This window comes from Scomber scombrus, chromosome 24 (assembly GCF_963691925.1).
Source record: "Scomber scombrus chromosome 24, fScoSco1.1, whole genome shotgun sequence".
NCBI lineage: Eukaryota > Metazoa > Chordata > Actinopteri > Scombriformes > Scombridae > Scomber > Scomber scombrus.
The window spans coordinates 3,406,255-3,431,847 of record NC_084993.1 but is presented as its reverse complement, the minus strand read 5'-3'; the positions used below and the strand labels follow the sequence as shown (position 1 = coordinate 3,431,847).

Below are 25,593 nucleotides of genomic sequence, written 5' to 3'. Positions count from 1 at the left end.
TGTTTCCAGCTTGCGTCCTCATGTGTAAGTTGGATCCACCAGTCTACTTGTTAGTAGATTTGGGAGTCTCTGTGACCCACTCTTACTTATTTGTCCCTATGTAGATCTGCTGGGATGTTTTCATCTATTTTGGAAGAAGTATAATTCCCAAATCAGTCAGTAAAATTTGAGTGAATCATGAGATAATTGCAGTCCAGTGTGAAGGATGCCTTACTTAGCCTCAACTATGTTTCCAAGCGTGTGACACAAGCCAGCCAACAATCACTGGAACAGCTGAAACACACACTTAAGACCTGTTTGAATGTGAGTGTGTGGCTAGGAATGCCTTCTGATAAGCTTCAAAACAAGGTGTGTCTGGAAGGTTTTGTTCTCTTGTTGTTGAGGTGCAATTTTCTCTCTCTTGCTCCTTTTCTTTGTATCAACATATCTTTCTTCCTTTTCTTCATATATATGTTTATTTAGGACCAGCAACAGTGCATCTATTCTGTTTGCAGTCATCTCTCTTTCATGATTTGGACATAAAAGATTTAAACTAGTGTGAATTTGTATGCATGCCTCTGCATATCTTTGCCAGTGTGTTTGTACATGTGTGTTCATGCGTGTGTGCATGAGTGCCCCATGTGTGTTTGCCCCGTCTTCATTCTTCATGAGCTGCGCTGATGAGGACACCCAACCACTCTCTCTCTCTCCCTCCCCCCCTCCCTCCCTCCCAGACAGACAGGCTGACAGACAGAGAGACAGGCAGGTGGGTGCTTCGGCCATTTTTAAAGCACATCTGCTCATCCGCAATGTTTCGTTTCGTCTGAGCAGGAATGCGTCTGTGGCTTGGAAACAATTGAGGTCAGGCCCTGCTTGCAGAATAAGAAAACATTTAGGGGGACAGACAGTCAGGCAGGGGTAATCCGCGCTTGGCGAACGCATTCCTCAGAGCTCAGGAGGAGTCTCGGAGGATTCCTCATGTCTCATTTTTGCTGCTTCAGAAGTTTGGAGATGCAGTGCACGTGTTTGATCTGATCTTGGCCTACAAAACAATACTGCTTTTATATATTTGAATAATTCCCCTCTCTCTGGTATTTGCAGATCATTCCCTAAAGTTGTTTAAATCTGCACAGAGTATTCATTTTCCATTACTTTCCCCTTTTTCACACCATGATTGCATCCATCAATCATGTACTCAAGATAATGTCAGTCCCCCCTGTCAAAAACACTGCAATAAGGCTTCGCAGTGCTTTTATGTAGCACCCGTGTAATTAAGCTACCCAGCGTAGATCACTGAGGGTGAGATGTTATCACGGAGGGAATGCATAAACATCTCTGAGAACTCAACATGTTGTTGACTTTGGATAAATCTTTCTAATCATGATCATCTCAAGTCTTTTGACTGCATTACCAAGTGTGGCGCACACTTGTCCAAACAAGATCCAATATACAACTCCATACATTAGAAGGAAGTGCGGTTCCCAGTAAAGTTGCATCAGGCTGTTTAGATGACATACGTTTGACTGTTTTCTTTCTTGCCGTCAAATCTACATTGGAAAATCAATTTTTCAGTTTGGAAGTAGGAACGTATTTGCCATAAATATCCATATTTTCCAGTTTTCACAGTATTGATGTGCATGTTAATGGGATTGGATATATGATTTACGTCCTCGTAGAAGTGCCAGTAGTTCGAGAGAAAAACATTTCCGAGAATAGAATGTGATGCTTTTCCTTCAAAGCATAAACATCAAAACATGTTTGTTAGAAATGTCTCTCTTCATAAAGTGAGGACATTATGAGGCCACATGGTAGGATGAAAAGGCGTGTGTTCTTTGTGTGCTCGCAGCAGAACCTCATCACATTTCACCTTGTCAATAATTGATGGTCTGCCGAGGTGAGGTAAGGCTCATTGTGCCTGGCTGGCTGGGTGGTTGGGTGGTGAGTCCGGCCTGGGTGTGTGAGGTGCTGACATGTGGCTCCTGTTTTTTCCGCTGCCCTCTGGTGAAGACGGGGTCCGTGGCGGGAGACAGGAGGTCAGGAACCAGCTGTGGGTGAGGCGGTGGGAACAGGCGCGGGTCAGACCGCCGTTCGGCATCCATGATGAGGCTTTTTGGTGATTGATTGGCCCTGCCTAATGCATTGGGACCAATTGAACGGTCACAGATGTTCAAACCCCTCCCCTCAGACGCCTGAAACAGATGAAGTGTTTACTCAGAGCGCTCAGGCTGATTTTGATGGCATCTTGGTATTTGGTGTTCAACTGCAGAAAGGCATTTCGTCATTAAAGTCTTAGATGATGTGTTGCATCTGTTATAAATACAGGGATTGATACACAATGATGGGTGGGGCGTACTGTTTGTTTAAAAAAATCTTCTTTAATCTTAAGGAGTCACAACTCCTAGATTCTTGCCATTCTTTTCAGGGAGGTAATTACCTAAAAAAACAGAGAAACCAAGTTGTACTAGCTGTAAAAATGATTGTTTTTTTAATCTAAAAATACAAATTTGGATATTTTTAGAGCAATCTCGACTTTAACCTTTCTGGCAGTTGTGTTTGCCTGTCAGACTGGGTTGGATGTTATAACTTATCAAACGCCTCGGTAAGCTCATTGTCCTGCACTGGGGGGTGAGGGGTGAAATTTTGGATCGGTGCAGAACATTACATAACACAGCCATAGGAGGATTAAGGATGGGAATGACCGGTCCGAAGCCGGTGCCAAAATGTAGCCAGAGTCCCCCTGAACTGGCTGCCCTATGTGGGCCACAGCGATTGCGTGCATGTCAGGGCTCTTAACCCAGCGGGAGTGCAGACACTAATACATAAATGCATGGCAACTCTGCCTGACATCCAAACATTTATGCATCCCTCCCAGCCACTCTGTGTACATTTGTGGTTAAGAACGATTGAAATGTTTAGCTCCATGTAAGCCTCAGTGACATTATTGGAGAGATGGTTTATATCCATGCATCTTTTATATATAACCTGATGTGTGTATTTATGTCAGTTTGAGTTACTGCTGCAGGGAAAAAGCTGAAGCTGTATGTGATGTTTAATCTGTTAACATCTTTATGCACAAAGGAGAGATTAACCACACTTGATAATAAGGTGGTGTGTAGTACTGCGAGGGAAATAGGAAACCAAAACACAAGAGACAGCACTTTTTTCCCTCTTTCATTATATGCTTAATGTTAAAAGCAAACAATGTACAATGGATTAAACCACCTGTATGAAAGGAGCTGTGATAACAGTCATGAAAACACAGCTAAACGCCTGCCTCCCACAATGCAGTTCAAAGCACACGGGTCCAACATGTCAGCTCAGGTTGGCAAATGCTCTCGCCGTGATTGATCCTCCCTCGGTCCTGACAGATCGTGTCTTTGCATGCCGCCGCGACACTCTGGAGCAAACAGTCGGTGCGCTTTCTCAACGTGAGCTGGAGGAAAAAGCATGAGGGGTTTACACAGAGTCTGAGCAGGGACAATGTGAGGAGGAAACAGGGTTGATCTGCTGTGAATGCAGCGAGACTGGTGTCATGATCACTCTGCGCTGCGCTGTCTGCCATATCTCAAAGGAGTGGATGTAGCGTTTGATGCTGCCAGAGACGCGTGTGAAGAGAATGGGAATGATGTGTGAGGTGCATAAACTGTGTGTGTGTGTGTGTGTGTGTGTGTGTGTGTGCGTGGACAGCAGATGATATCAACCAAGGATATGAGAACTTGTGTCTGTATGCAAGCAGGCGTACAGACATACTGTATGTGCATGCAGAACATATTCTAAACCACACGTTGTAGTCTTTCAGAAATGAAGAAAATCAGTTTTAAAAGGCTCAATCAGTATCCTTTAAACCATAACACTTAAGCTATTATAGGAGTGTGATAGTTGAGTAAAATAGAGAGCCTGGTTTCCCTTCTGGTGCTGTTGTAGTTTTACCTTTTTTCAAGCATTAGTCTGTGTATTAAGAACAATCAACCAATAATCAGTTTGAGAGCGATTGGAGCTTTAAGTGAGCTTCCAATGAGTTATGAAAGCTTTTAATTATTGTTCTGAGAATTTTCTTATTCTATGAAGGGGAATGTAATTGGTCTTTCACTTGAAAGAAACGTGTATATCCTCATGACCAAGGTCTTCTGCCAGCTGCCTCTTGCTGCATTAACTTTGGATGTATAGAAACCCTGACACCAGAGCAAACTTGAGTGCATGTTGTATTTGCGGCTGCCAGCTGGTTTGGCGTGCACCAGTGAAGCTCGGCGGGATTCCCTCCGCCGGTAAGGCCTCTGGTGCTATCAGGTGATTCCAGGTCAGTGGGAACTGCTGGAGGTCCACGTCGACACTGTCTATGATTGGCTGACAGAATTTACTCAGCCAGGCTTTATAATGGGGCTCAAAGAGGAAGAAAAACAGCAGAGCAGGAGGAGGAATGTATACATGGTCAACCGTCAGCTTGTGCTTTCATCACATGCTTGGATGGACTGTAGCTTGAAATAATCCCAGTTCAGTCAAACTCAATTGTGAAGTATACACAATGTGCACAGTTGTTGCATTGGAAACTATATATAGAGCTATGAATACTAGTAGATACATGGCTTATGTGCTTAATTTTGCAGAACATCCTGCCAATGTGGAAGTGTTTCTTCCTCTCTGTCGTGGTCATCAGCAGCAGCTCTTTTATAAAGGAGAATTCCGGTTTATTACAACATGGATCTCATTTTTTGCAGTTTTGTGCATTATTATATTGGCAATAATCATCATTATCAGCAAAAAGAAGTCAGATGAGGCAAGAAAACACAGAGTAAAATGATCTGACAGGCTGCAAATAAACTCCAGATTACCCAAACTTATTTGGAAAAGAAAATCGAGGCCAAATAATGGTAAAATAATGACCCAAATTGTCCATTGTTAACATCCATAGCAGTTTACAGAGAGTGCCTTTCTAGGTCAACCAAGACCTACTGTACTTGCTGTAGTTGTGTGCACACAGTTTTCCTTTGCAATGACGGAGTATTACAGACATAGCCGGTGTGCTCACTTTCCATTTTACCTCCCAGTGAAGCGGTTTAGAGAATCAGGCTTCACTGCTGAACGTCTGACCACTAGTGTTTCATGCTCTGTCGGTCTCGTTGCAGTGATGTTTTGTTCCCAGATCTCAGTAATTATTTTGGTGAGTACAATTTGATCATATCTGATAGAAATGATGGCCAAACATACAAAAATAAGACCCCAAAATTGTAATAAACTCTAATTATCCTTTAAGATGAAGCATTCAGGCATTAAGGGAAAATGAAAACATCATAATTAACATGCTAGACCCTAACTTTTTCCCAAACATCATTATAACATCACTCTTTACATACTCAGCAACTTATTCTGCACGAGATGGCATGAGATAAACTTCTCTACACAACACACGTTGGGTTGGACTCTTGTGTGGCATCTGACTGTTTTGATAGGCCAGTTTACACAGCTGCTAAAAGTTTACAATGCGAGTGAGCGGCAAAACGTCTCACATCGATTGGGATTGAAATGCAAATGATAAATTCAGAGCGGTAACGTCATTGGAAGCACACTCGGTATATATAGAGCGGATTACAGATTGCTTTGAATGCTGTTCAAGTATCCTATAATTTCACGCCAGAGCCAATTGGATGCAAACGTCGCCGGTGAGCATTATGCAGCGGAATACTGTTTTGACTACTGCTTGTGCCAATTACTATAATTATGTTTAACACAGAATGTCAAATTGCTCTATATTTGGCGATGATTTTCTTGGGGCGCAGTTGGCTCATGCCCCGTTGCTCCTGGAACATGCCTGTGCATAAGTGGCCTGAAACTTAACCCCTTACAGGGCTGACGCTCAGCCATAACACAGACTGGAAGAATGCCAGGCAAGTCCTGTTTAACAAAACAATATCTGCAGTGAGAAGTTCCAGAAACCGTTTTTTCCCCCCTCTTCTTCTTCTTTTTTTCCCTTAAGGTAGTGTAATAATGTAAGCATATATTGTGTGGTAATGGGAAGAGACACATTTGGTAACTGCTGGAACATGAGTGTATTAATCAGTCTCAGGTGTGGAGCATGCAGTCACACACTTTCACATACACATTTGTTGCATTTTTGCACACTTACACGCTCTGGCATGTATTTATGAGTGCTCACACACACATAAACAACACATTCACCTTTATGAATGCATCCACACACCTCCACACCCATATTCATGAATGTACAATCACACTAAATGCCCCACAACACTAATGCAAACACTAATACACTAACACACCCAAACACACCCCCTTGTCTCACGGCTTCGGCACTTTGCTTGACTTCTTCCCGGATTTGTCACCGCTGCGCCGTATGTTTCACAATCGGCGTGCCAGGCTCTGCTTTGCCTAATTCAGTCTGGTCCCATTAGAGGGAAGGTGGTGGAAGGGAATGGCTTCCACCAGCAGCGTTAGCTTGTAGCTCAGCACGCTCTTTGCAGTCCAGACGGACGATTCATCCGTCAAGCATACGTCCCCCAGCTGTCTCTTAATCACCAGGGGTATTTCCCGACAGGTAAGCGGCTGAGAAACAATGATGTCTTGTCAAAGGCGACGAGGAGACGTTAGTCATGAGTTATTTTGGGGGTTGGGGAGGATGGGAGGGGGGTTTGGGTGTCTGATCCACTGCAGAAATGTGAAAAATACACACCTGATTGTGATTACTTATGTCTGCCTGCTGTATACACTGCTTTATTAGGTCCCACAGTCCCATATTAGGTGGCTGCGTCTGTGTGTGCACAGTAACTCAAGAATAACACTTTGACAGACACTTCAAACTTACACCTCAGCTTTGCCCTCATTTACAATAGATGCACTGACTATATTTTCTTTTTTTCCTTTTTGAACATTCTTATCAGAGCTATACAACTGGTGTTGGATGTTCTTACCAGTTTGAACTATTTATTTCATTGTGATTTTAGTGCTTTTTTTAAATAATGTTATGTTTTCCTGTCCAGCCTGTTGTGGAAGAATAGTCACAAAAGGAGGGACTTTGTCAATAAAAAGACTCAACAATAAAAAAAGTCTACTTTGACTTATTTGGAAAAATAAATTAAATATATTTTTGCACAGAAAGATGACTTTAGATTTTTGCCCCCATCACCTATAAGTACACTATGAAGGGAACCATTAGTTGACTTTATGAAGAAGAGGACTGACTACAGCAAGAACAAGTCAAAGTTTGTTTGTGCACCTGACTGTCTGTTTGTTGTTTACAGACAGATTTAAAAAAGAAATTGTTGACCTATCCTGTATATATTTGCTCAATGATGCATTCATTATGCTTAATTAATGAACTCATTTGCATACCTGGCTATGTATGTGAGGAGGATAATTGGAAGGCGTCAGGCAGCCCAAGTGCCTCTAGTGACAAGACAGTGTGTGGACATATGTAACACATGTATTAACATGTTTTTGAATACTTGTGTAGTATTTGACATTAATGACTTTTGGTCAAACGCACAGATTATGAAGACTCAAACACATGTTATGCTGTCAGTTTAGGGTTTCCCTCTTAGGTAGCTCTGTAGACTAAATAAAATGGTAAGCTTATAACAAATGAAATATGGCTCATCTCTTACTGTCAGATGCAGGTTGTTTTATCCAAGAGGAGAGTTTCAGTTGTTGTGATGCCTCAAGAGAGGCCATAAAACAGAGTTCTTTATTATCCATGCTAGTGTGCCAAGATTTATCCCATTAAAGTCTGGAATGCCCTCACGTGGGAAACGGATTGGACGCGCACAGTCTATTTCTTTGTTTAGTCTTGTTCACGTGTGTGTATTTGTGTGTGTGTGTGTGTGTAAGGGAGAGTGAGGGTGGGAGTGAGAGCGTCTGTTATGAGTGTGTGTCTGCGTGTAAGGTCTGGCACGAGGATGCCCTGCTTTTTGTTTCCTCTGAGCTATTTTTGTCTGGACAGAACTGCAAGCTCTCTGTTTTGCGTGGTTAGCGGACAACCCCGTCTCCTCCATGAATGTGTGTGTGCGTGTATCTGCTGATTTGCTGAAAGGCCTGTGTGGTTTCTGCTGTTAGGCAGAAGACAGAGGAAGATAGAAAAGAGAAGTGTTTGTGTGACTAAACCAGCCCAATATCACGCCAACATGTGTAATACACCTGCGGGTCCACTAGAGGATACCATGTCAGTGTCTCGTTTTGGTGTGCAAAATACGTGCGTGTACGACTTTCAAAGAGCCTGTTAGGTGGCACAGTTTAGAAGATGCCTCTATAAGGTGGCAGGTTGGTAGATCCTAACTTGCAAGAGTGGACTTAGTGGACTTTTCCGCTTACAAACATCAGTGTCACATTTCCAACTGGGAGTCTGGATAGTTTTCCTAATTTAAAGGAAGTAGTAACTATAGCCCAAACCAAGTTTCAAGTGATAATTTTAATCTAAACCGATCTTTCCCTGACTCTAACCAATAAGTGTTCATGGTTTAACCTCACCAGACCTTAACCACAGCACTGTCACACCATACAACATTACTTTTTAACAGTGATTTGTAATGTTTTTTGGAAAGCATAGACACATTATGTTGTCCTGCTGAATGCTGTCAAAAGAGGCGCCAGATTAGAAAATCCTCCTATCGTAGTGCTTACACGTTGCCACGGCGAGGCGAAACGTTGACATGTTATCCTCTAGTGGATCGGCAGTTGTATTACACGCTTTGTGAGATAATGGGTTTAAACGTTACAAATTTAATTATATTTTTAAAGCAAGATTCATGAGATTTATTGGAGTGATGAGTGTAAGCGTTGTTCTCAAAGCTTTTCCTTTTCCTCCTTGACAACCAACGTATGGATACTGATGTTGCTTTAATGCAAAACATATTGGTGACCAGATTGACTGTGTCACACGTCGACTCACTCTCATTGTCTCCCTTTCTATCATCTCCCTTTTGTTTAGGGAAAAGCTGGCCGTGGCTCGCCTGCAGAGGGAAGTCGCACGGAGCAAAAGCGAAGGAACAATGGTAAAGTACAGTGGAACTGCTCGCCCTGTAATCTGCACAAAGCCAAAAAAAAAAGCCACATTGTGCTCACTTCACACACATACACACACCCACACACACTGTCAACCTCTCCCAAGCTGTCACGTATGCCAAAATCAATCTATTGTTTCAACACTTTCATCATTTGATCTTAAAGAAGACAATTGCATGAATAAGTAGGTATTTTATACTGAATTACAGTAATTCAGCATAAAAACAGTACCAAATAGTGTAAAATTAACTAAATTGCTACTTATATATGATTAAGGTATACATGAAAAGAATCCAAGCCACCAATGCCAGCTTTCTGTTGGTTTTTGGTGCTCTATGATATATTTTGGTCCTCTAAAAGTGTTGAGGCTTGATTCCCTGTGCAGCCATTTTGCATGAACAACAGGTATTCAGATGCATGATCAGGTTGTGTAACATTACAAAGCTGCAGCTGGGGCTAAATCTGTGTTGCTGTTGTCATGACTGCATTGTGAGAGGCTTTAGCGAAGGCTGCTGATGTTGTGCTTTCACTTCTTTTACAAGGGAACGTGTATAAGCAGGGAAAATGATTCAGAGGGTGGAGATGGGTGCGTATGCATTTGTCTGTGTGAACGTGTGCATACAGTATATTTATATAAGGGAGGTCAGAAAGTGAAAAGTTGAACCATGTGATGAAGCTCAGCTGATTGTAGCCTCTGAGCAGAGGCTCGAACCACAGGCCCAGCTGTTTGACTGCACCCCAGCGACGCCTCTGATTCTCTTCATGGCAGCAGGCCTAAAGCAACAGCACACAAGGGCCGATACGTTCCGAGATTTTTGCACCATTGTGTGTGATTCCCCATTGATCCCTGAAGGAGAAATGTTTGTTTTTTCTTCTTGCTTCTCCTCACAGTCGGGGAGGTCAAAGCATGGGGTTAGATTCAGAGCAATGCCCCTGGAGCTGGGCAGGGATTCAGTGTATTGCTCGAAGGCACTTCAGCACAGCAGACTCTTTCTGTCATTGAGGCTTGAATTTATTTCAGACACAGTAGCTGCAACAGAGAGGGGAATGTACCTTGTGTGATAGATTCGCATCTATTTTTCTTTCAGAAATGTAAACATTGAATCAGTGAATGCACAGTTGACTAATTCAGTGTAAAATGAGATAAGTATTGGCGCTAAGAACCAGAGATGTCCATCGCTGATTTGCGTCAGGATTTCTTGAACAACACCGTAAAGACCTTTTTCCCCCCCCGCTCAGTCACAATCCCGACTCTCTGACCTCGATGTGACTCTTCTATACAGTCATCAGGGTCATGCATGTGTATGTGAAACAAGAGGGTCCAGTATTGATTTCCACAGCGGGTGGATATAAATGAATGGAATGCGTGCATCCTTCGATGAACCCTACATATCACCGCGTGACCAACACAGTCATGTGGCCAGCACTGTTTTTCAGAAGAGAGAGAAGACAGAGTTGCAGGCCGTTATGCTGCTTTACGTTGAATGATGACTAACTGATCATTTAAGGACAATTTCACACCTGTTTGTCTGTTTTACTTAGAACTCACACGGACTTCTTACGAGTAAGTCAGTGTGAATAATTGTTCGTCGAGCTTGCAGCTAGACCTCATATATCATACATCATGACAGAAAACTGAAAAAAAGGGTGGCTGCCAAAAACAATGTGGTCACTAGAGTTTACTGTTACTGAATGAGGTCATATCAAACACATGGAGTGACACACCTCTGTTTTAACTTCTTTTCACCTTCACCTTGCGTAACTGTATATGAGTCACTTCGTTGATAGTTCACACAGTCTTTTAGCTTCTAAACTCCTACATCTACTATCACACTATCCAGCGGTTGCTCTGTTTCAAGCTTTAAACAAATCATATCCAGTAAACAAATTTAAAACTAGTCACAAACTAGTATTTTAATATATATCTTGTACAAGATGAGTTCAGCATACAGTACACATATGGTATGGCCTGTATAAAGAAACATAAATAAAGTTGTAATCTCTTTCGGCCCATCACTTCTCTGAGAATCAGCCCATTCTTCTAAGACACAACAAAGCCTCACAGGTGGTGTCTAATCAGCCTTAGTGGGAGCCCAGTCCACAGCACTTTCACACACACTATGAGAGAGATACAAAAGGACATGCGAACAAGGTTTACATATGATGAATATTATTTCTCCACTACAACAGCAACTGATTGAAATGTATCCTGCCAAACAGGTTGCTTGTGAAAGCACCCTAATGCATGTTACATCCAGTTTTCAATTTGTGGAGGCACTGAGTTCAGCTTTATCTTCTCCTTTATACCTTTGTGTACATAATGTAATTCTGTTTGCACCTCGAGGATTGCACCCCTGTGTGTCCGCACCTCCTTCTGTAACAGTAACCTTTGTATCCTCTGACCTCAGCGCAGCCCAAGAAAAATATATCATTCTCCACGCTGTGAGACTCCACTGAAGACCCAGCTCTCAGACTCACACGAGTAGATGACATGCTAATTATTACTTTAGAGGGGTGTGTGAATTGCTGTGTGCGTGCGTCTGCGCATGCACAAGGTTGAGAGAGAGAGGGATGAGTTATCTGTGCCAGACAGGAGGAGGGTGAGGGTGGGGGATGGAGGAAGAAAAGAAGGAAGGGGGGGTATCACTAAGCTCCATTTGAAATTGGGATTATCCCCGTTGGAGTCCCCTTGCCCTCTCTCGCTGGCATTCCTGGGAGGCTTCAGAGCTCAGGCACGGTTCTTCAATAGAAATGAAAAAGAGACTGCTGCATCAAGGAGATAATTGTCAAAGTGCTGGCGATGTGAAGTGGGAACTGCTCACCAGTCGCAGCCTGTGCCCCTGCAGACCCCCAATACCCGACGCCCACTTCCATGCCCACTCGCTCTCCCCAACCCCCCATCTTCGCCTGCCAAGGGGCTAACCTAGAGAGACAGATTAAAACAGCAATGGACTTTTGAAGTGGCGCTACCCCTCCTCTATATCTGATGCCTCTCTATAACAGCTTCTGTTCCTTGCCTTGGTCTTCCCCCTCTACATCTATTAGTGTCTTCTGTGTAACGCGATCAGAGGAACAGAAAGCGCCACTGCCACCCATCGCAGTCCTATGCTGGTTACGTCTGCTGAGCATCTCCGCAGGGACATGTTATATTGCACCATTACTCGTGCATTGTGGAAGAAAAGAATGTGAAAGGCATCTTTTATGATTGTGAAAAGGCGCTAGAACACACTGCCACAATTGTAAGCCTGCAGGTCTCGTTTTGCGCCCGGTGTAAATGAAACAGAATTAACAACGCAGTTTACTGAGGAGTGCCTGTTTTAATTGGGTCTCCTGTTGTGGAGCGTAACGGCCACTGGCAACGCAAAATTACAACCCTTTTTTTTGTTGTTATGGATCATTTGGGAGAATCACATGAAACCTTTCAATCACTGTTTAAGCACGAGGAATGAATCCCAGCATCTGTGCAGCATTTCGCCGCAAACGTGGCCACACAAGATGCATTTGTTATTAGTTCGAAGTGAAGCTAACAAGCACCAGATCTATCTGTGTTAGACCACCGTTTGTTTCTTAAACTTTATTTTAGGGCTCGGACATGGTGCTTTTGGCCTGCGCCACAGAGCACAATCTTTAAAACTCTTACAAGAAAAACATTGGATTTCCTGTTCTGCGTTTGATAGAGCACAGGTCATGGTTTATTCTGTAAAGGCTTCAGTGTCTTTCCAACAAGCCTTCCCTGTCTGTCTCGAGTTGAAACCGCTCACTCACAGCCTCATCGCTGCTGTAGGTTTTCTCTGGAATTCTTCACACCCCAACCCAGAGGCGTGGTGCATGGCGGGGCTGCTCTCTGTCTCCCACTTTCTTTTTGATGCCACTCTAAGTCCGTCAGGGGCAGGATGCCGGGTTTCCTGTCAGGGAGAAAACAGAAGTCCACATGTAGACTCGTAAAGGCACTGCAGAGGGGGCTGGGCTCTCTATTAAAAAGGCATTTAAACTGTTAGGTAAGATTATGACCACTGGAAACGGCTGTCTAAACAACATGTGAAAATAAACTATCTGGCTTTGAGAGAAACTAGCTTTATTTTTCTTTGGGTTTTGTGGACGCTGTGTGATATCTGAGCTTGAACAGATATGAACCTCGAACATACAGAAGATTCACACAGTTATTTCCCTGGATGTTCGGGTTGATTACAGCGTTTGATTTGTTCATGGCCGATTGAAGCTTATATGTGAAGGATAAAAGAAAATCTCAACTTGGCTTATTTGTGTAACTCAGTTATTTAAAAATCAGATTTCTCCAGAGTATTTCATGTAGAAAATTAAGTTAAGATAAGAAGCAAGTCGCTGCATGTGTGAATATAAAGTGGGAACGGGTGGCACAGTACGGTTAAACAGGCCCCCAAGCCAAGATCGGAATCTGCTATTTCTGTCCATGAAAACACACTCTTGTGTTAAAAGATTGTACGCAGCATAGTTTGCATCAAGTCAAATTTGATGTTCTACCAACCATCTACAGACCCCAGAGGTATAGTTTTTGTCACAGGTTCTTTATTGTATCCTTCCAATTTCATCATGACTTTTAACCAATTTTTGATTAGTGCTTTTTAAAAATAACAATGTATTGGGAACCCCAGTCAAAAGCACCAAATTCCACCAATGCAGTTTTAATAAAGTTAATAGGGACACTCTATCAGTCATTTTGAAGGCTTTATGGAAAGCTACAATTTGTATTAAAGAAAAGTTTTCCATTTTAAACAATATGCAAATTAACTGTGACTTCCCTAAAATAATAGTCTGTGTTTTTCAGATGCCATTAATGACATAACTAACAATGTTTTGAGAATAAATAAATGAACACATTGCTGTGATGGTTGTTTGTTACAGTAGTTCATTCTTGGGGTCCCCAGAGACCCCAGTCAGTTGTCCTTGTATGTTAAATATACTGGTAGGATGAAACAAGTCTGCCAGTAGGTTTAATTAATTACACTTAGCTTGTATCTGCTTGTTGATAATCCAGCTTCAGGTTTTGTGTCAGGAATGTGTTTATCTTTTGAGATCTATAAAGATGCAATTAACTGATGAATCCCTAGTGATTACGTCCATACTGGAAGTGCTTTAGCTCCCTATTCCTAATGATGACCCAATATACCTTAACCACAGTTTGCATTTGAAATAACTGTATTGGCCAATAGTGTCAGCTGTAGTGCCAGATTAATTGACCATGAAGTGAGTTTCTTGAGTTTCAGTTTGCTGCAGCTATTCTCTACTGCTCTGTTGGGACACACAGTAGTGCAGCAGAGCAGGAAGAAATTTTCTGGATGTCTGTTTAACATTTAATTAGAAGGAAGGTGCTGCTACTCTCGTGAAAATTGTTAAAGGAGTTAAAGGAGTAAAGTCACATAAGGAGAGAAAGTGATTGGCAGTCTGATCTTTGGGAAACCTGAGCTCAATACCACTGCTAGACGAGTTAGGCTAGTAATTAAGTTAGGTGTAATTAATTTGTGGTAATTAGACCAAGGTATCATAGTGTGCTTGACAGTGATGAATTCATGTTTAACTAGCATTAAAAGCACCTTTCAGATGGACATCTTCTGTAGTGTGCTTTCACCAGATAAAGAAGTGTTTCGAAGGGCTCCCTTCTCTAAAAGACAGTGAGACAGGGCTTTGGTCCTCGTGGACTTCCAGTGCTGAGGGACCTTCACAGAGTGTTTCTGACAGCTGTTTGGAAGATGTGTGACAGCGTGGTGGTTTGGGGACTGGGGGGACTCAGGTGCTGTCTCTGCAGATTGGGCTTATCAGCCACGGCCAGGGGCCAGGGCCGAGATGGGGTCCCCCCAGCACTCGGCACATTCACCGGGTGACGAGCGCTGACAGCCAGGCCCAAATCGCATCTCCACACCGTCCCTTTCACCCACTCTCCAGAGTGTGTTTGTGTGTGACTGAGTGACTCGGAGTGCGTGGGTGGGGTGGGGGAGCTCCCTTGGCAATGATAAATGGGCCACTCATATGATTTAGCATATTCCTGGGGTGTGTGTGTATTATTTGCTATAGTGCCGGCGGCTGTCTAAGAGAGAAGTGGTACACTCTAATGTAGTGGCTCTCCATAATAATTGAATTGATGGAGCCCTGGGGGACACGGGACACAGATTTTTAGTGAATAACTGACGCTTTAGACTTTTAAACTCAACCTTATTTCTTTAAGTCGTGTAAGAAAACACATGTTCTTGTGAGTTTCTTCTCATAGTGAAACACCATCTCTTTAATTATTCTTTAGGGTTCTTTATCAGGTGTTTTATCATAATTAATGTCCTTGGAAGGGAAATACTTTGAATGGCATTTAATTTAAATGCACCTTTTATCTTTACGACATGAATCCCATTATTCTTGCACACTTTTGTCTTCTTGATAATGCTTGATTTGTCTTTAGCGTGGCGTATCGGACCTGGCATTTCAAACACATCATGTGTGCCAGCCAGGCAGCCAAATCCGCCTCATGTTACACTTTCATTTGAATTCAGTCTTGCTGATGAGTACACACACACACACACGCACGCACGCACGCACGCACGCACGCACGCACGCACGCACGCACGCACGCACGCACGCACGCACGCACACACACACACACACACACACACACACACACACACACACACACACACACACACACACACACACACACACACACACACACACAAACAGCCTTGTGGCATGTTTTATTTATGAATGAGGAACCTGTGCGGTGTATTGTGTCCCTGATGTTTGCTTTAGCAGAGAGCCAGAGATCCGCTCCCGGCCCTTTGATTAGGCAAAGAGCTCCAACAGAGGGGGTTTCTGTGTAATGAAGAGATTATTGAGCCGGTTGGCCCCCAAACTGTACCCCAAACCCTGCATGAACACACACATATACAGTTTCAGATGGACATCCGTGGATGCACGTACAGAATCGGAGGTATACACACATGCACTTAACCTGATAACATTGTGCTGTAGCTTTTCTTTTATGGGAGACAACATTGCAGGCACTACAAGGAGAGGCAGAGGTCTCTAATTAATTTAGTGTCCTCTGTGGAACTTGGAGGGTATCAGGGGGGTTCGAGTCTACTAGTAATTCAGCTCGGATGAATACCATTACCATCTAATGTTGTCCAATTACAGAGGCCATCTTCATTCTGGGCTCCACTGCAACTAATACAATTTTAGACATACTATTCGCTACAGAAGAAACAAGGAGGAAGCTCACTGGGATGCAGCACAACCGAGTGTATGTTACAAAATGTACAACTCATAAATTAGGTGTTTGCAATATCCTTTATCCTTGATTTCTCATGTATTCAATATTTTTAGTGCATTAAAATCAATAGTACCTTGCAGTCAATTCAATTTCAAGCTTTTATATGTTGATGGTGATAAATTCTGTCATATATATAGATGGATACTTTTTTTTTTTTTTATCAACCAGGAAATGAAAGCAGCCTCGTCTGTGACAGAGGTCAAATTTAATCCTGAAACACCCAATCTGGGCTTGTTTCAGATATATGGCTCAGTAGACTGATGTAAAATCCTCCCCGGGCCATTTTATAGATTACTTGGCCTATTCCATTTGATATTGCTTCTTCCAATGACTGTATTGTTTGATAGAGCTGGCTTTGTTGGAGATGTAGCTGCTGGTTTTATTCCAGGAAAACGTTGCCCTCCACAGGAGAAAGAGGGTAGTGCACCACAACCATCATGACAGACTGTCAAGTGAGAGGATTATCTCCTCAGTCATTGGATTAACTTGAGTAAATATTCTCACAGAAAGTTGCCAAGCAAGTTTTCATCACATCCCATCTCAGTACAGAGAGATGGGAGGGACTGAGAGATATCTTCCCAGGGCAATGCTAAAGGCATGTTGCCTTTGTAGCCATTAAAGAATATGCTTTCAATTAGCATACTCACTACCACAGAAACAAAAGCCATGAAGTTGGTGTGGAAAATAAACATTTCAAACCGAAAAAAAACTGTAATGTATTGCTTGGGATTTCTGGCCACATAAAGATATGGTAATGTTTGATTTAATGGCCTCGGGCCTTATTAAATTGCCGAAATTATATTGAACAATAGCAATAGAAAGCTTTTTAGTACAACGTCGGCTATAAATCCTGTCTTGTTATTGAGGTTCTTGGCAAGACTCTGTCAGCAGAGCAGTCACATAGCGGTGGTTTATGCCTGGAGTGTTTGTTAGGCCATGTGGGCAACAAAAATCAGGACTAAAGCTACTGTTCTTTTGTGAGAATCCAGGCCAAGTTGCTGGACAATACTGTATACATTAATGCATACGCTGCTGCAAGAAAAGGCCTTTGTGCTTGTTTGCATTGAGGTGAAATTCAGCTAAACTACTGGATGCTGGTTCAGCTGCTTGTTAAAGCTTTTATGCCATGTTTGAATGATTTAAAAACATATTTCCATCCTCATGTATTAAGGAAATAATGTTGTCTTTGTATCAGGCCTTGTAAATAGATATTAGTAACATGCTTGTAACATGCTTCATCCTTCCTCCTTCATCTTTAAGGCTCATTTTCTTTATAGAGAAGAGGTGAAGAAGAGCCAGAAAACCGTTGGTTTGAGTCCAGATATATAGGTTCAGCTCTTGGCAGGGGGATGTTGTACTTTATGCTTCTGTACGGCTGGATTTACAGAGGCCATTACTCCTGACAGGGGGAGCCTCCCTGTTGTGTAAAGAGCCGCTCCACATAGTAGCCATGGATTTATGGCCTCAGTGAGGACCAGAACTGGTTTTAATGGTGACTTGGGTTTAATATTCCTCCATCCCCAGCCAGTTAAAATCTGCATTTGTGACAGAATTTATGCCAAGTTACAATATAGTAAAGTATGGTTGTTTATTGGTTGCATTCAAGACAGTATGGCCACAGTTAAATATGGCGATTTTTAAAAAAGTGTTAGGTAACTAACTGATGTGCTTTCCAGTTGTTTTGACATTTTTCTTTGCAATTTGGTTTTATTGCGCGGCATTAAATCATGGCTGCATGCTTTGATGATACACTGAACTAAAACACAAACATCATCTCAGAGATGTTTTGCCCATAAACCAACTAAATGAATAGATGTTTACCTGAACACATTCTCCACTCTGAATGTGCATAAACGCCTCTCATTCTTTTCCACCACTAGATGTCCCCATAATGCTTGTGTGTGAAAAAGCACTGGTCTTAGACTGAGTGATGAGTGGCGCTCAACTTCAAGACTTAAACACAAGCTGTAGACAGACTGATAAAGATTGAAGAGATAGAGATTGAGAAAACTTTCTTGACTGAAATGATTTAAATCTGAATTGTCTTCTGAGCAGGCATCACTGACTTCTTCTTTTTCTATTATACTTTTTATGTGGCAGTTTCTGGTCTCACCTTTCACAGCAGATGATGATGTATAATGTTTCACCAAGGACTGACAGGATAATCCTGCCCTGCATTTACAACCAGAGAATGACTTCTTTGTAGACAGTCATAATGACTTAACACTTCAGCTTTTTCTTTTTTTTTTAAAGAAACATCTACTGTCTGTTAAGCCAAACAAATTTCAGGTGATGTCCAGTGACAGATAGTTGATCACTTAACCCAGCTAAGAAAATAGAGCCTATTGCTATTGCAGCAATAGTATCAAGTAGAGATTGCGAGTGTAAGAGAATAATTTTAGCTTTATCAGCTAAAATCTGGTTGCTCAAATCTCCTTCGCAATTTTGTCGCTGAAAAAAACTCACTCTCAGTGCCAGACTTCCCTCTCAAAGTGCCATTGTGCTAGTGCAGGGCCATGGTCTTTTGAAGTTTGGCTTGAGGCGAGGACAGCCCTCTTTTGGGAGCAGATGGCCGAGGCCTTCAGACAGAGAAGAATCCAATTAAATTCTGGAAAAAGAGCCTTAGTTTTGGAATTGTCTCTGGTGAAAAAGGGCAGATAAAAATGGCCGTGTGATCTGCGGAGACCTAGAGTTCCTCATGAGGATGATGGGGTTAACTCAACAAACCAAGCCTCAGAAGTAGATCTCACACTGGAAACTGCTAGAAAAGCACTGAAATGAAGTGGACGTGATGTGAAAGAGAGAAAGGAATGAGAGGTAGACTTTACCTCCATGATAGCTCTGTTAGCTACTGATTTAGCGCCTTAATTGCAGAAAAAATCCAGTCCCTTCATTTCTGACACCTTTTTTTTTGCAAGGTCACCAAGCAGCAAGTCTGTAAAAAGAAATCAAATATGCAAGAACAGAGCACAGTAGGTGTGTGGGGAAAGAACGACGATTACAGAAACTGAAACATGCTGTTCATACCTACATTTACATTGGTGAGCATTTTATGCAGAAAGTGAGTGAAAGGCTCAAGGACCTTGATGTCTTTTATATGGTTGCTCAGGACTGAAATTAAATGAAAAGGAAGAGTGGAGGGGAAGATTGAGGTATGGGAGACCAGGCTCGGTGATGTTATTTGACATTTAGAGTGAACTTTCTGTCTGACAGAAGAAAGGGGAGGTTCATTATGAACATTTCAAAGTAGCAACAAACTACTGCAAGAAATGCCTGGAATGCTGGAACCTGGCAGCTTAAATGTCATCATGCCTTTATTCGTTTATTTACTGAATAATATGACCAGATCAGACTTTTTTAACAAGGACTACCTGTGGAGAAACAATGTTTGGTGTCCACCTTTCATCACAGATGTCAAAACTCTCTGTTTTAACTTGCCCTTCTGCAAGGATGGTCAGAGGTCAGCTACAGATTATAGCATCTCTAGAGCTGAAAGGAATTTAGCCATAAACAATACCAACCAACCGTAAATATAGCATATGACCCAGGGTTTATGAGGGATGATCTATTGAGCTGCACCGCTGACAGGTAACACTCCTTCTATTTCTGTTATTCCACAGCGAGAAAAGCTGATCCACGAGCTAGAGGAAGAGCGACGCCTGCGACTGGAGAGCGAGAAGCCTCTCCGGGAAGTGACGGAGGAGTCAGAGCTGGATCGGGCGCAGGTGGTCTCACTGCAGCAGCAATTCTCCAGGTGAGAATGGCCTGAGAGGCAACGGTGTATATAACATTATTGTAGGTCTACAGTGACCCTCAAATCCTGTTTCTGACCTAATTCAACCAGAATTGACACATGTAGCAGCACTTTGAACATTGAGTGAGGTGCAGGTCAACAATGGCTCAAATAGCTTCTTGAGTCAAGTTGCTTTCATGATATTGAGGATCATCTCATCCGTAAGGAACATAGCAGGTGTAAGTGGGTAAAGAAAATGGATTGTTGAATCAGATACCCTCTAAGAAAATCTTCCAAAGCTTGTTTTTATGACCAGTTGCAAATCACACAATAATATGTTTCATCACTGAATATCTGTTATCTGCAGAACATTGTACTCGGTAAAGGAAAACACTCATTAAGTCAGTCAGTTCCTTTAAAGACTGTGATGATATCTGAACTTAATTTGAACAATTTATAGAATATACAGACAGTGATTTCAGTATCATCATCACAAACAGAACCTAATATTTCTTTTGAATGATTGAGTCCATATTTTTTATGTCTAAGATGTCTTTAAATTCTCCACCATATGTCATCTAAAAAATAGAGGATATTTCCAGGTAGCTGTGATTCTTCTAACACCGTAACATTTGTTGTGACATTTCAACAAACCGTATTATTAACCAAACAGGTCTTGCTGTACAAAAGCAGTGTTACCCATTGGAAAGGCATGCAGCATGTGACATGTCGAGATCAGATTAATGAAACATCAATTTAGGACATCCAGCATCCACCAGCCAATAGGAATCAGATATCAAGATTAAAAATAAATCTTAAATTTGGAACAAACAATATCTGCCATATCTTTTGAAAGTATTTGATATTTTAAAGTAATTTCTTGCAATCAGCACTCGTTATAACTTTTAAGAATTAAAATCAAGTTCCTGCTCTAGCTTTTCCTCATTTCTTTGTTCTCTCTATTTTGTCTGAGTGATTTTTCTCTTGATCACTTGAACTTCTCATCAGTAGGAGATGGGCCAACATATGAGTCAAGCAACGCTCTTGTCATAACTTCAACAACCTCTCTTTCATGAACTTGTCCTCCACCTCTCGGCCGCTGAGGTGTGACAGAGTGGGATGGCAAATCAAGAGTTGGAGCTGAGTTGATGCCATAATTAGGCGATAGGCATTCAGCGCTTTACTTATGCAAAAAAGGAAAAAAAAGTCCAGAGGATTTCACATTGACTGCTTATCTTCTCATTAAGTTAGTGGAGAAAATCCTGCACATTTTAATGGTCCCAGTGTTGCAGTGCAGATGAGGACAGAGTAAACGCTAAAGGAAGAATAAAATATTTAAGAGCCATTCCAAAGATTTATCACATATTTAAAATGTTCCATTGATGTTGCTGAATTAAGCTCAATGGTTTCTCACTTATGTTCAGTTTCCTCACACCCCGTCGTCTTTTCTTGGAAAAGCAATACCTTGCATCACATTACTGTTTAGACTGGAGAACTGTCAGATACAACCACAGCCTTTTACTGTGAGTGAGACAGCAGCTCGTGTCTTTTTTAAGACCAATAACAGCATTTTGACACAATTTTCCTTTGTTTGGTATGTAAATAGCAAGCTATACGGGATATAATCTATGAAATGATAGTTTACAGGTAGTTTCCAGTGGGTATAGCATGACTTTCTGTTGAGTCAGAGGTATATAAATCGACATGAAATCCTGTATAAACATGTCCAATCCAATTTTGTGTTTCTAACATGGCTGGCTGCACCTGTCCACGTCTTGCGTTGGGGTTTTACTGTGTAGGATTGGTTGTTACACACACGTATCTCCCTGTCTGGCCTGTGTGTAGACGTATTGTATTCCCTGCGCACTGTGAAAGTGTGATAGTACTTGGGGAGATACAGTACGGTGAACTCCACTAGTAAGGCCCTTAAAAGGGGACAGCTGTATTGGTGAATTAGTAGATAGGGGAGCAGCAATATGAGAGTGGATGTCTGCAGCCAGAGCAAGAGAAAGTACTGTAATTCTGTTAGGAGGGAAATATATAAAGCTTATCCCTGATTGGGTCCTGCACACTTCCCCATGGAGACAGATGAATTTGTCGTCATGGCAAGGGGTCGCCCAGATGGATGGTTCTCATTGGGTGCCAGACGGCTATTGGTGCTGTACTGAGGCTGTGGTTCAGTAATATAGACAATTATGTCCTAAAAAAGTGCTTATCGAAAGGGAGGACGCTCACCTTGCCACCTCACTCAGCTTTTGTCATTCTGGTAGCGTTGCTCATTGTCATCATGCTGGATTGCTGTAATTTCTGTGAGCTGCACCATCAATGGTTGTTAGACTCCCGGGGGAACACAAGGTTCAGCAGCTTTCCTTCTACAAATTCAAAAAGATATCTCTCTCCACCTCCACACAAACAGGCTAACAGGATTTCAGTCTCACTGTCAAAGTCTTAATCTTTGTTTAAGCGTTGCTGAGTGCTTATCTGAATGTGAATGAGCGAGCTCACCGAGCAAGCCGCCAACGTGTGTTTGTGTGGAGTGTGTTTACTCGTACCTGGTCCTGCAGTGGATTAACATGTTTACATGGCAGCCAATAATCGGTGGCACTGTGCCCTGGTGGCAGATGGGACATCAGTGTGGTCACTTTAATTAGCGAGTTGCAAGCCAGCAAAAAAAAAAAGAAAAAGATAACTCGGTCAACAGGCGACTGACAAGTGTCTTTCCATGAACCTTTGCCCCACATGCATCTGCTGCTTGCGCTGCTGTTTTCAGTTATTGGCTTATGGATATACCTCCTACACACAAGCACATGCAAAGACACGGACATGCGCTGCTTCATATGGGTGCACACTTGCTGTCAACGGATGACAATTATTTGTGTCTCTGCTGCTTTGGTTCTGTAAGACCTTCATCAATATCTCCTGATTGATTTAGACTTGTTATTTGTTGCGTATTAGGGGAATAGAAACCTTAGTTCATCAATGTGTCTTTTGAGATAATACCCGCAAATCATGTTAAGTGGGCATCCAATCTTTTAAATAGACTGGGATCTGTTTGACCCCAGGCAACAATTGATTTGCGTATTGCTAATTAATTGAGGTTGTGCTTTGAATCGCGACGGTGGAAGTGAAATCAGGCTAGTAACGGGTGTAATTTGAAGGATAAAAGCCAGCCAAATATTCTAGCAAAGATATCAAACACTATGCAAATGAGCATTTGAAATGGATTTCTCAAACCCTGCCAAAAATAGGGTCCAGTCACATTGCCTAAATGCCTTTTCTTCAGGTTGCTGCCTTTATGATTTGCTGCACCGGGAGACAGAGGTGTTCTGTGATGATATGAGACAAAGGTAATGAGCTGCTTGTTAGAGTTGGACTTTACAGTATTACACACAGAAACACACACATGAACAAACAGGCAGGCTCACACCAAACGGAAAACATCAGACACTCACTCCTACAGCCAGACGAACTCCAGGGAATCTCACTGTCTTACATCCTTTGTTTGTGTGTGTTTGCCTCCGTACGCCCTGTAATGCTTACACTTCTTGACAGGGGTTGAATGTAAGGCAGGAATCGCCAAAACTGGAACAACTGGCTTTTCTTTTCTACTTTCACCCACAAAAAAGCTCAATCTTGCCTGTGTTTTCATGGCTGAGATCAAAAAGTCTGCATTCCTCAAGTGACTGGCTACTTAGCTCCAGACATAGGTGTACACACACATGCCTATATCCACCCCTCCATGCACACACACACCCTCCCCCAACCAGTTGGGGTCTTAGCCTGGTGTGGGTCACATGCCCAACCCCTCCTGACGTGGGTCAACCCCCCCCCCAGGGTTTCACCACAAGTAGTGCGGCCTGTCGTCATTAAACTCCAACGGATTAGTGAGAGACTCAAGCCCAAAGCCCAGCAGCCTCCCCGGCCCACCCTGGACGTCCCACACCACTCCGTATGGGCAAGACATTCTAAGAGCCAGGACAGGACGGTGGAGGAGAAAAAGGATGGGGACACTATCAGGAACAGCACTTAAAATCAACCTTCAACAAATTACTGCAGAGACCAAAAAGTGAAAGACTAAATAAATTGTAGAGACAGGAATATAATCAATCGAGTGCATTTTATTCGCCTTTCTTTGGAAGGACACTTGGTGTGATATCACACTCAGACAGGATGACCGGTGAGCAGACAGGAACTCGGGGGCCACTTGGGGCCCTATGTTAACGTCTGGCCTGGAGATGAGGGAGGCCGTTTTCAGGTAATGACTAGAACAGAACATTTAATTTTGGCTGTGGACAGAACTCGCAATGGGACCAACTTTTTCAGTCTTGTGTGGCAATTTGTTTGGTTTCACACCACTGCATTTAGTTTTGCTTACCATGCTTATCCTCTTAAAGACTTTATTGTACTCATTCCTCTGGCTGTTGTGGAGATTAAACACTTGTAGAAAGAGAAAAGGAGAGGCCTTTTGTTGGTTGCTGTTCCCAAGTCTGCTCACACACACTCCTAAACCCATACATAAGCTCAGGTTCAATATCTTGATGTTGGTGCTTCCTCTTCCTTTGGCTTTATCTACAGTATCTTGTGTTTTGCGACTTTTGTTCTATCCAGTTTGCTGAAGGTAGCTTGGAAATAAATTCATCTTGACCTTATTTTGCGCAGCCACTGGATCAAAGTCATTGTCACCCAGAACACATGTGCGCTCATTGGCAAAACCAGGGCGTTTACAGCCAACCCGGTCCGCTTCACTTTGAATCATTGCCGTCTTGAAGGGCCCTCTTCATGGCAGGATATGGGAGACTTACTGCAAGACTAACAACAACAGCAGACGATGACTGGTGCCTGCAGATTTATAGCTCAGCGGCGTATTCCTTCTGCACATTACTCAGTGTGTGAGAACGCATGTATGTTGGAGAGCGATGATGTAAACAGGCAGGAATGGCAGCGTTTTTCAAGTCTGGACGTGTTGTTTGGACAGTCACGCTCAGGTTGAGATGCGTCCACGGTCCGCAGAGTAAAGTTTCAGACCCGTGTATGTGTGTACTGTATGCATTCATGTGCTACTCTCATTACCTCTGCACTACTCTTGACTGCACAGCTGGACCGGCAGAGGCTAATACACTCAGAGGGAAAGCTGAGTGATTGCACTCTGTTTGCAGATCAATGCCCTCTCCTCTAATCATCCAAGCATCCAACCACGCCTGGCCTGAGTGTTTTAATTTGCTGCATTCGAAAAGGCCTCCCCTGCAAGCCTTGGCGGCTACAGGATTTAGCCAGATGAATCAGGCCCCTGTTCAAAACGACACATCTGGGGTCATTAACAGGATTGGGTGGGTCGGGGGGGGCAGTCTTTTGAAGTCACTTCCTTACTCCTACCCAATGGGGACGAGGGCTGTTAAATAGATAATAGGTGTCTGGACTATTTTGGGAGCACCTCATATTTAAAGGATTTATTGGTCCATTTCTGCCCCTATCTTTAATTCCCAAATTTGATCTTGGAATTATGTCTGATTGAACTTAATTTGGGGGTTATTCTACCCTATCGCTTGCACTAAATTACCAGCCCATAAGAGAGCTTTGGTAC

General features: G+C 42.6%; 1 protein-coding gene across 1 annotated transcript in view; it reads left to right on the top strand.

Moving 5' to 3' along the window:
* The window catches only part of LOC133976330 (nck-associated protein 5-like), a 130,569-nt gene that overhangs the window by 59,689 nt on the left and 45,287 nt on the right, over positions 1 to 25,593 (top strand). Inside the window, exons 4-5 of the mRNA XM_062414514.1 lie at positions 8,915 to 8,978; positions 19,900 to 20,033. Of these exons, the coding sequence (XP_062270498.1) occupies positions 8,915 to 8,978; positions 19,900 to 20,033 (198 nt within the window). The remainder of the gene's footprint in view (positions 1 to 8,914; positions 8,979 to 19,899; positions 20,034 to 25,593) is intronic.